The following is an 11007-nucleotide window of genomic DNA, read 5'->3' on the forward strand; positions in this document are numbered from 1 at the left end:
CTATGTTGGATACTATGGGCCATCTCTTCAGCCACTCTCCATGCAGCTACCATAAGCCAGGTACCAGTGACCCAGTGGTAAAGAGACAGACTCATACACTTGCTGCCTTTGTTCCCTTGTTCTTCCATCACAACCACCCAGCAAGACTTAAACCCTGTATACTCCACCTCTCCGTTTTTTGTTGTTGTCTACTACAGAAGTTGCCGATCCCTGCTTGAAGCAGATCTTTATTTATCTGCATCTACAGCCACCCTTAAGTCTGTTCAAAGTCAGGGTCGTCTTCTCTGGTACCCTATTCCATCCCACCTTCTCAGGGATGGGCTACTTCAGTCAATTTCTGACTCTCCCATATTGATCTCCTGTCCCTATTAGCTTTTGCCCCACAGTCTATACAATATGCCCAAGTTTTCCTCTCCTATCCCAATTAAATCCTCCTTTGTTCTTATGTCCACCCCTAGTGACCTCTGCCCTTCCCTCCATTCTTACACCAGTGATTCAAAATGAATCTGTACTTACTGTCCAGAAGCCTCTCCTTTTGCCTTCTGCTCCAGGCTTTCCCTCTTCATATCTTTCCTCAACCTGTTATCCTCTTGCCTGCCATGCTTTCCCCAGGCCTCTGTCCTGCTGAAGTCATATTTGCCTTTGAGCCAAAAGCTGGAGCCCCATTTTCTCCAAAGAGCTATGCTGATCTCCAGCTCTTCTGTGAACCCAAGATGCCACTCCACAACTACCTAAGCACATTAAAAGACAGAAAAAACTCCAATTCATTTTGCAAATTTAATGTAACTCTGATACCAAAATATGACAGCATACAGAAAGCAAACAATAAAGCAGGAACAGCAAACAGATTTTTCCATCACATGACACCCTCAGCTGATTGGCCGTAGCTGCTTTGACTGCTGTGTGGACAAAGATTCCAAGGATGTACTTTGGCTCCATGGGAAGGACTGATGCAATTTATTAGTGGTATCTGTAAACATGGGGAATAAATCTGAAAACAAAACAAATAGGAACACATTTTAGCACCAAATGCACTGTCTTCTCATAATTCCTTCATTGCCCTCACCTTTCCACCCCGCTCTCCTGCCTTAGTGTTTCTTATAATATCTCCCAGCTCTTATACCCATCCCTGTGGGTCCTGGCTATGGAAATATTGCAGTTACCTGAAACCTCACTAGCCATAGGAGAAGCCACAGGCACCAAGACTGGTGGCTCCACTGCTGAAGCCAGCACTGGTGCTCGGTCCACCACCAAAGCCAACACCAGTGTTTGGTCCACCGCCGAAGCCAGCTCCTGTGCTCGGTCCACCGCTGAAGCCACTGATGCTTGGTCCACTGCAGAAGCCAACACCAGTGCTTGGTCCACCACTGAAGCCAACAATAGAACTGGGTCCACTATTGAAGCCCGTGCTGGTGCTGGGTTCGCCAGTAAAGCCAGTGCTGGTGTTGGAACCACTGCCAAAGCCAATGATGGTACTCAGTCCTCTGTCGAAGCTGGCATTAGGCTTACCGCCAAAGCCATCGCTGGTGCTGAGGCCACCGCTAAAGCCAGCACCGGTGCCAAGTGTGCTGCTGAAACTAGCATTGGTGCCCAGTCCACCACCAAAGCCATCACTAGTGACCAGTCCACCACCAAAGCCAGCACCGGTGCCCAGTCCGCCACTGAAGCCAGCGCTGGTGCCCAGTCCACCACCAAAGCCAGTGCTGGTGCCTGGTCCTCCACTGAAGCCAGCGCTGGTACCTAGCCCACCATCAAAGCCAGAACTGGTGCTTAGACCACCACTGAAGCCAGCACTGGTGCCTAGGCCACCACCAAAGCCAGCACTGGTGTTCAGTCCACCACCAAATCCAGCACTGGTGCTTAACCCGTTGCCAAAGCTGAAACCGGTACTGGTGCTGGGTCCATCACCAAAACTAGGGCTGGTAGCACCACTAAAGCAGGCACTGGTGCTAGGAGGGCCACCAAAGCATAGGTTAGTATTAGATGCACTGCCAAAGCAGAGGCTGGTGCTGGGAGCTCCACCAAAACAGAGGCTGGTGCTATGAGCACCACCAAAGCTGACACTGGTGCTGGGAGCAACACCAAAGCCTATGCTGTTGCTGGGAGTACCACCGAAGTCAGTAGTGGTACTAAGTGCCCCACCGAAGCCAGCATTGGTGTTAAATGCACCGCCAAAGCCAGGGTTGGTGCTGGGTACACCACTGAAGCCAGCACTGGCACCAATAGCACCACTGAAGCCGGCACTGGTGCTGATGGCACAGCCAAAGCTGGCATTGGTGTTGAGTGCACCACCAAAGCCAGCACTGGTGCTGGGAGAGCCACCAAAACAGACACTGGTGCTTAGTGTACCACCAAAGTCAGTGCTGGTGCTGACAGCACCACCAAAACCAGCACTGGTGTTGAGTGCACCGCCAAAGCTGACACTGGTGCCAGGAGAGCCACCAAAGCAGACACTGGTGCTTAGTGTACCGCCAAAGTTGGCACTGGTGCTCATAGCACCACCAAAACCAGCACTGGTGTTGAGCGCACCACCAAAGCTGGCACTGGTGTTGAGAGCACCACCAAAGCCAGCACCGGTGCTGGGAGAGCCATCAAAGCAGATGCTGGTACTTAGTGTACCACCACAATTGGCACTGGTGCTGGAAGAGCCACCAAAGGAGACACTAGTGCTGAGTGTGCCTCCAAAGCCAGTGCTGGTGCAGGGAGAGCCACCAAAGCAGATACTGGTACTGAGTGTACCACCAAAGCTACCACTGGAGCTGGGAGAGCCACCAAAGCAGACACTGGTGCTGAGTGTGCCTCCAAAGCCAGTGCTGGTGCTAAGCGCACTACTGAAGACTGTGTTCGTTGTGGGTGCACTGCCAAAGCTGGTGCTGGGGCTGAGTACACCACTAAAGCCAGCCATGGTGCTGAGTGTGCCTCCAAAGCCAGAGCTGGCTGCACCACTGAAAGTGGCACTGTTGAGTGGGCCACTAAAACTAGAGCTGACTCCACCACTAAAGCTGGCACTGGTACAAGGCGTGCCACCGAAGCTAATGCTGGCTTCACTGCTGAAACTAGTGCTGGTGCTGGGTGCACCACCAAAGCTAATGCTGGCTGCACTGCTGAAGCTGGAACTAGTGCTCAGTGTGCCACCAAAGCTAACGCTGGCTGTATTGCCAAAGCTGGCACTGGAGCTGGGTGCACCACCAAAGGTAATGCCAGGTCCACCACTGGAGCTGGGTGCACCATTGAAGCTAATACTAGCACCATCGCTGAAGCCAGCCCTGGTACCAGCTCCTCTGCTGAAGTTGACGTTGGTGCTGGCATCTGCATTTTCTTGGGCTCTGGCCTCAATTTCAAATGAAAATCTGCTCCAGGCCTGAGCATCGTCACCTAACTCTTCCCTTGTTAGGCAGTCGATATCCATGTCATCCCAATTCCAGGGCCCAGCCACAGCTTCCTCTCCAATCCCCATTTGGGCTCTTGCCTCAGCCCTGGCTTCAGCCTCAGCCACAGCCACAGCTGCAGCTTGGACTTCCATCTCCACTGCCTCATGGTACTGCACAGCCCAGTCCTTGGGGTCTTTTTTCTGCACCTGAAATGGGGATGATAATCATAATAAGAAAATAACCCTAGTAATCATATATTAATCTGTGGGCTTTGTATTGAACTAGTAGCAATACTTTTTAAAAATTCTTAGTTTCTGGGGCTCTGTCATGGGTCAGTTCTGAAATCGTTTCAGCTCTGACGATTTACATGCTATATGACCTTGGACAAGTTACTTAACCTCACTTAGCCTAAGTGTCTTCATTTATAATTACAGGAAATAAAAGAGTATATATGTTATGAACTGAAGTAGTGTGCCTGTCCCCAAATTTGTACGTTGAATCCCTAACACCCAGTGTGATTGTATTTGGAGATAGGGCCTTTATGGAAGTAATTAAGGTTAAATGAGGCCATAAGGGTGGGGTCCTGATCAATAGGATTAGTGTCCTTATAAGAAGTGACACCAGAAAACTTGCTCTCTTCTCTCTCACACACAAAGCCATGTGAGGACACAGCAAGAAGGCAGCCATCTGCAAGCCAAGAAGAGAGCCTTCACCAGGAACTGACCCTAGTGGACCCTAACCTGGGATTCTCACCCTCAAGAACTATGAGAAAATAAATTTGTTTTTTAATCCACCCAGTCTATGGTATTTTGTTATGGCAGCCCATGCGGATTAATACAAAGTATGAAGAATCAATGAGATGATGTAAACTAGATATCTAGCAGCACCCTAGGACATAAAGGAGGTTCCACATGTTTATATATGAGCTCCAGGCTGCTCTGTACCTGCCCATCCCTGTGCATTGCCTGCCCCAGCCAAGGGTATTCCATTGCCTTAATATGCCAAGCTCGGGCAGCTCTCCTATTACCTTGCATGCAAACTTGAGGACTTTCATCTTGCTAGTCTCATGGTAGGAGCGCAAGCCCCAGAAGAACTCATATTCAGGTGGTCTGCTGTTAGGGACCCTCTTGTACTCCAGGTACCTTGGAAAAAGGAAATGAAACTTGTTTCTAACCAAGCAAGCCTGCTGTCTTAAGCACTAGACACCAGGTGGCCACCTCCTCCAAAGAAATACAAACAGCCCCTAGAGAAGGATTTCTAAGACCCTCCAGCCCCAGACTCACTACCAAACACGGTTCATGGTCTTGGCCTCCAATACTGAGCCATTTCCCACTGGCCCTGTACAAAGCAGTCCCTTGGGCTTCTCCAGGGGAGACATGTATAGGGCATGATGTCACAGGAAGGCCAAAGTATCATGCCACCTGTGAGGAGTAAGCCCAAATTCCTGTTGGGTGTGTTGTAAACAGAGGAGCCATTCTTAAGGCCCTCTGCTCTGAGCGCACCCCACTGCAAGGGCCTTGTGTTGAGTCTGGCCCAGTCCTGGAAAGGTCTGCCCGTGGGAATTTTAGACAGTATCAGTTCTAGAACACAAGATGCCCATCCCTCTAAAGCTAGTGTAAGAAAGGCACTAAGCACGGTCTGAATAAGATCAGTATACCCAGAACACTTCAGGGCCAGATAAAGCCCCAAACACCACTTACTTCTGCTTCACAAACTCGTCTGTGATGAGCTTCCTCACTTCCCCAAAGAGTGAATGCCTCACCCTGACAATGGGAAAAATAACCCATGAACACAGATCAGAACTGCCCAGATGAGGGCAGAGGCATTTCCCAACATGGAAGAGACCTCTCTAGCGCATAGGGCAGTCTCAATGAAGCGAAGAAAGTAGTGAGCACATGGCCACTAGAAGCAAGCAGTTAAGACCAGATGCCTCTTTGTCAGGGATCCCTGAAGGTCTATCTAACATCTCAGAACAGACAGAGGACATAGAGGAGAGAGCGAGCAGAGAGTTCAGGACCATTTGCCCATCATCCACCCAGGTCAGAACCCTGGGCCCTCTACCCAGTCCAGCACCCCACCCGCTCCACCAGACCACCAGACTGATGCAATCCTAGGACCATCCTCTCTTGTCAAAGGACAATACGGACAGCAAGCGCTGAGAAGCCCAATCATACCCAGGGTGCAGCCCCAACTTGCGCAGCACCTCCCAGATGACAGCTGCGAGGGGAGGCAAGAGGAGACAGGGACAGAAATTGAACACATGGAATCCAGACCATGGCCGCCCATTCAGCTGCATGCCCAGCCACTCACCCTCACTGGCCTTGTTGCCATTCATAAAAATGACACTCAGAATCACCATGAGGAGACCCAGCTTGGGTGTGTCCTTGGTCCTAAGGGAATAACAGGACAGAAAGAAGGTTTATGTTCAGCAGCCATTCACAAAAGACACACCAGTCAGCTTACTAGGCTAGCCTCTCCCAGATGCCTCAGATACAGAATTCTGCCCAGTCACTGCTTCCAGCTGTATGCCACCCTGGGCAAGGCACTTAGACTTGCAAGCCTTGGTCTATTATTCAGTAAAATGGGAAAATCATATTCTCCCTTCCTCAGGTTGCCAAGAAGACGGAAGAATGGCTGTCAACCTGGTACAACACAAGCACTCAGTCCATGTGAATCCCTTCTTTCTCTCCCAGAACCTTCAGCCCCACTGACACTCCTGCACTTCATGCATCCTGATCCACCCACACCAGGAAGCCCTCCTTGAGAACCACTCTGCCAAAGCCAGGCCAGGCACTCAGTCGGAAGAGGCAAGCAATGACAGGCCTGCTTCCCTGAGAAGCTTCTACAGAGACAGCAAACCTGACAGCAGGAATGTCCCACCCTAGGCTCCTACACCCATCAGTCATAATCAGGTGCCACTCCTGTGAGCAGGGCTTTTGAGACTCTGTTTTTCCTGACTCCCTAAGAGGATGGGGGAAGTAGGACAAAGAAGGGGTAGCAGCACAGATGAAAGCAAAAGCTCCCTTCCCACTCCAGCCCTTTCCCAGCTTACGTTCCCAGTATGCCTGCAGAGGATTCCCGAGTGCTGATGAGAATATACAAGCTACTTTGCTTATCAATTTCTTTCAGATTGACTCGAAACATCTGCCAAGTAAAAGAATAGCCTGTGAGATCACAAAATTCAGCTTGGGTATCAGTGAACTTTCTGGGCATCCTAAAACTCCCAGTGTACTTAGGGGGGTTGCATGTGTAAGAAATCAGTGAGATAATGCACATAAAGCACACAGCCAAGTGCCTGGCACGCAGTAAACACACAGCAAATGTACTATTGTCATCACCATCATCTTTGTGATGAGCAGGAATCTAGGGAGACAGAGAATGGGGATACAAGGGAGAGGTGAGATCTGAAATACATGCAGAATGTGTCAAACCATGGATAGAAGGTGGGACTAAGTTGAGTGGCTTGTGTCCTTGCCATGCTTTCATCACTGACATGCTGTGTGACCCATGGCAAGTCTACACCTCTCCCTAGGCCACTGTCTGCCCATTCACACAGTAATGGGGCTGGATTAGCATGTCTCTGTGATTCTCTCCAAAAGAGACATGTATATCTTTGCTCAATTCAAAGCTTCCCCATTGCGCCCATCCGCCAGCACTGCCCCTTCACCTTCTCCAGAGCGTAGCTTGCTCGTTCAATGATTTCTGGGAAATATTCATCGTATTCTTGGATGACATCCCTCAGCATGTCTGTAGAAAAGAAGAGGTGAGAGTAGCTGAGTTTAGCAGGGGCCACAGAGCTGCAGCCCTTTTGCCAGTCCTGTTGGGTCAGTGCAACCAGAGACCTGAAGTGAGTTAATGGGAGATGCCAGCCATGGCAGAGTGTGAGGAGGGCAGGTGTGGAGATATGAGAGAACAAAGAGGCCACAAAGTGTTACTACCAGACTATGGGAGGAGAGGGGAGTGGAGAGGAGAGCTCAAGGAGGAGAGTTGGTAGGACACTACCTGAGCGCTTGATGGGGATCTTTGTCTGGTCCTTAACCAACAGGTATTTCACCAACTTATTAGCCTGGGAGGGGAGGAATAGATGGAGAGATCTTAACATGCTTGCAGAAAACTCGGGAGGTGGCAGAGCAGAGGGCAGGTGAAGAAGAGAAGAGACTAGACAGCATTGGATTCTTACCCTTTCTTGTAAAATGGCCACATCTCGCGGTGGCGCAGGCCTCCGACCCCATGGGATCCGCCTGTAATTATTGCCACTTCTCTCATCCCCATTCAGATGCTTGGACTTCATCATCAGAAAGAAGGAAGGTCCAGAGTCACCAGGTGAAAGAGATGCCTCTGGCTCCTCACCTTGCCTGCTCCAGACCGAAGGTCCCTCTAACCCCCTCCCTCAGCCTTGCTGTAGTGGAACCTGATCCTGGCCTTGCCATTGACCACCCTGAGTCCTGAGCTTATCTTTCACTGTCTTCCAGGAAGGAGTTTCATTCCTCTGTCAGGCTAGGAACAACTCAAGATAAGAGCCTAAGGGTCTTTCTCTTCCTTTGGCTACCACCGATTATGCTGGCTGGTATCTCTTGGACAAGTCACTTCATTTCTCTGGGACTCAGTTTTCTTATGTGTAAAACTGGGACCTATGATCCCTTGTTGGTAAAAGTTACTTTCAAGACATTCAGACATACCTTGTGTAAATGTCCCCAACACAAAGCCTGGCACATGGTAACTATTATTTAAATACAAGTAGAATTACATACAGGTTGTAGCTGAGTGTACGGATGTCTTATTTCCTCACCAATCTGTGAACTACTAGGGGGCAGAAACTATGTCACCTTCTTCTCAGCATCTTCCACAGCCTATCTGAACACCGGGACTAGCTCAAAGTAAAACTTTTATAGAAGAAATGAACAAACTAGACGGGTAAAAATGGAAAAGAAGCACAAAGTTAAGGATGGTAATGTCAGAGATCTCACCTTTCGGTTTCTCTTGCCCCGGGTCCTGGTTGTGGGCTCCAGACTCAACTGAGCCAGATAGTCATCTGCCAGGGCCTGGACAGCAGCAGCAACCTGAGTCTCAAGGGCACTTACGTTGGTCTGAGCAGAGGCCATCTTGGCCTGGGTCCCTTGGTCAGCATTTGGAGTCTGGCTTTCAGTTGCCCGAGCCTTAGTGGAAGCCTTCCGAGCCCTAGACCCTCTCTTGACCCGCAGGGTGGCTGCCAGGGCCTGGTTTGTGACCATTTGAGTGGCAAGTAGGGCCTCAGAAATCTCAGAGACAGAATTTGGGCCCCTACTGGCAGCCTTCTTGCCCTTGGATTTTTTGGGCCTGATAACTACTACTGAGGCCTCAATCTGCCTGGTAGCTGTCTCAGTGACATTTGCAGCCTCTATATGCTCAGTGTCAGTATTTATGACCTTAGCAATTGTCTTCCTGGCTTTGGAGGCTTTCTTGGTTCGGATGGAGGCTGCTGTGGTGTGGATACTGGCTGTCTCATTGGTAACTTGGCCTTGGGTGGTAGCTGTATGGGTGGCAGTTGGAGCCAGTGAGACCTCGGTGGCACTAGCTATGGCCTTATTCGCAGCCTTCTTAGCCTTGGAAGCTTTCTTAGGCTTGATAGAGGTTATCAAGGTCTGGGAACTGGCTGACTCATTGGCAATTGGAACGTGAATATTCTGTGAGATGACTGGTAGGTTTAGGACCTGTAAGGGTGACTTGAGCTGTGTAGCACCACCCTCACGGCCAGTTGGGGATTGGGAGCCTTGGGCTGCCTTGGCAGTAACTCTCTTCATCTTGTTGGCTTTCTTAGGCTGAGCAGTGACTGAAGAAACCTGAGTATTGGTTACCTCAGTGGTAGGTGAAGCCTGACTGATCTGGGTAATGACTGGCAGGTTTAAAGCCTGCAAAGTTATTTTGGGCTTGTTGGTGGCAATCTCATTGGCAGTTGGGACTGGAGGGGCAGCAGGTGCAGCCTTAGTAATAGCCTTTATAGGGGCCTTCTTGGTCTTGCTTTTCTTAGGCCGGTTGACAACTGGTGGGTCCATGGCCAGGGAGTCCTTGGTTGCCGCCAACAGGGTATGCATCAGCAAGACACTGTCCTCTTCTGTAGTCTCAGTCTGTATATCTGGAGGGAAGGGAAGCCCCAGGCTCCCAGGGGGAGGCAGAGGGCCCTACACACTTAGAATTATGATCCTCTGGGCCATCTGGCCTCCCTAAAGCCCACCCCTTTCCACAAAGGCCTTCCCTTCCTCTGAGCAGTGGTTAATTGAAATGAGGCGAGGGAAGGGGTAGGGAGCAAGGAAGGAATAGAGTCAGGCAGGTTTTCCTCTCCTCCCCTTCACCATGTGAGGGAGGACTGAGATGAGTTAGGCAGGGAATTATGAAACTACACGGTGGAAGGGGTCTGAAGAGCAGTAAGTGAACTCAGGACAGGGCAGATGGCCTAGAGAGAATGCAGAGAGGCCTCACCTGAAATGGAGGCACCCTATATCCGTAGTCATTTCTCCTATCCATCTTTCTGGGAGACCAAGTAACAGCTGAGTCTGAGGGGAATGGGCCTGAATTAGAGAATGAGAGGGAGAGGGAGATTCATCAGACATCTCACCTATCCTTACTTAGGAGAGTCTCATGTAACCTTGGGCCCTAATCCCATCAACTCCTGGGTTTTCATACCTAAAAAACCCAGGCCATCTGGTTTCCAAGGCCCAGCTCGTTTTGCCTCCCAGAGGGTCAGTTCTACGACCCCGCCCCTTTACACGCCCCCTCCGCAACTCGATAGTGCGCACGCGCACCGACTAGAGGAACCCGCACCCCCTATCTTAGGCCCACCGCTCTCCCTAAAGAACCGGTTCTTCAAGGCCCTCCGCGCGCATGCGCCTTGGTAAACCGGACAGTTTCTAACCAGCTCAATCCCACATCTGCCCCCTGCTCTCAGAGCAACAGAACATCTTGGCGCCACCCCTGACTCACTCTTCTAACTGCATCACATCTCGATCCAACCCTTCCCCCAACACCAGCCCCCTCCCTCCCGCTCCGCAGTACCACTCCGCACCGCACCTACCCCAACACAACCCATCTCTCCTCTGCTGTACTGCCACACAACGCCCCTTCCCAATACACACCCCTCCCTCCGCTCTGCAGCATTTCTCTGCACCTTCCCTTCCTTTAATAAGCCCCCTCCCTCCGCTCTGCGGTACGTCTCTGCACCACCCCTTCCCCAACCAACGCCACTCCCTTCTCTTTCCACGTCCGCAAGTGTGCAGCTCCGCCCTTTCTGCAACATGAATACCCCACCCCCAAATCCAACTGTGTGAACCTTCTGTGTATTCCTGTTCTCAAACCCTACCAGGTCCTGTCTCTTCCCTTTCAAATCGGAACCAACCGGGTCATATCCCCTTCTTTCTCCAGTCTGAGTCTGGTCCTTTCCGTTGCTCAAAAGGGATGCTGCCCACTCCTTTCTCTGGGTCCTGATCCCTCCATTCTGTGGCCCAAACAGGGTCCTGCCCCCTTTCTCCAGCCTAAACGGAGTCCTGCCATCTCCTATCTCCCTCCGGAACTGTGTGTATCCTCCTCCCCTCTTGCCACCGTCTGAAGGATTTCTCGATCCTTCCTTTCTGCGGTCCCAACTAGGTCTGCATCCCTCCCTTCC

The 11007-nt window shown here is 50.9% G+C and overlaps 1 protein-coding gene and 1 non-coding gene across 7 annotated transcripts in view; both read right to left on the bottom strand.

Moving 5' to 3' along the window:
- Positions 1–763: 763 nt before the first annotated feature.
- The window catches only part of TRO (trophinin), a 141869-nt gene continuing 131625 nt past the window's right edge, over positions 764–11007 (bottom strand). The window contains exons 2-13 of one of the 6 annotated variants that reach the window (XM_031936659.1): positions 9828–9901; positions 8339–9529; positions 7552–7656; positions 7374–7437; positions 7039–7118; positions 6424–6515; positions 5682–5761; positions 5546–5588; positions 5072–5134; positions 4399–4513; positions 3470–3577; positions 764–991 (exon numbers count right to left, since the gene is read on the bottom strand). In XM_031936659.1, coding sequence (XP_031792519.1) covers positions 857–991; positions 3470–3577; positions 4399–4513; positions 5072–5134; positions 5546–5588; positions 5682–5761; positions 6424–6515; positions 7039–7118; positions 7374–7437; positions 7552–7656; positions 8339–9529; positions 9828–9872 — 2121 coding nt within the window. In that variant the 5' untranslated portion in view covers positions 9873–9901 and the 3' untranslated portion in view covers positions 764–856. Of the gene's footprint in view, positions 992–1163; positions 3578–4398; positions 4514–5071; positions 5135–5545; positions 5589–5681; positions 5762–6423; positions 6516–7038; positions 7119–7373; positions 7438–7551; positions 7657–8338; positions 9530–9827; positions 9917–11007 lie in introns of all 6 variants that reach the window. The other 5 variants (XM_031936658.1, XM_031936657.1, XM_023202029.1 and 2 more) reach the window with 5 other exon arrangements.
- On the bottom strand, positions 4748–4876 carry LOC111535803. The gene has a single exon (XR_002729568.1). It is a non-coding gene; the product is annotated as a small nucleolar RNA SNORA11 (small nucleolar RNA).

Source organism: Piliocolobus tephrosceles, chromosome 12 (assembly GCF_002776525.5).
Source record: "Piliocolobus tephrosceles isolate RC106 chromosome 12, ASM277652v3, whole genome shotgun sequence".
Lineage (NCBI taxonomy): Eukaryota > Metazoa > Chordata > Mammalia > Primates > Cercopithecidae > Piliocolobus > Piliocolobus tephrosceles.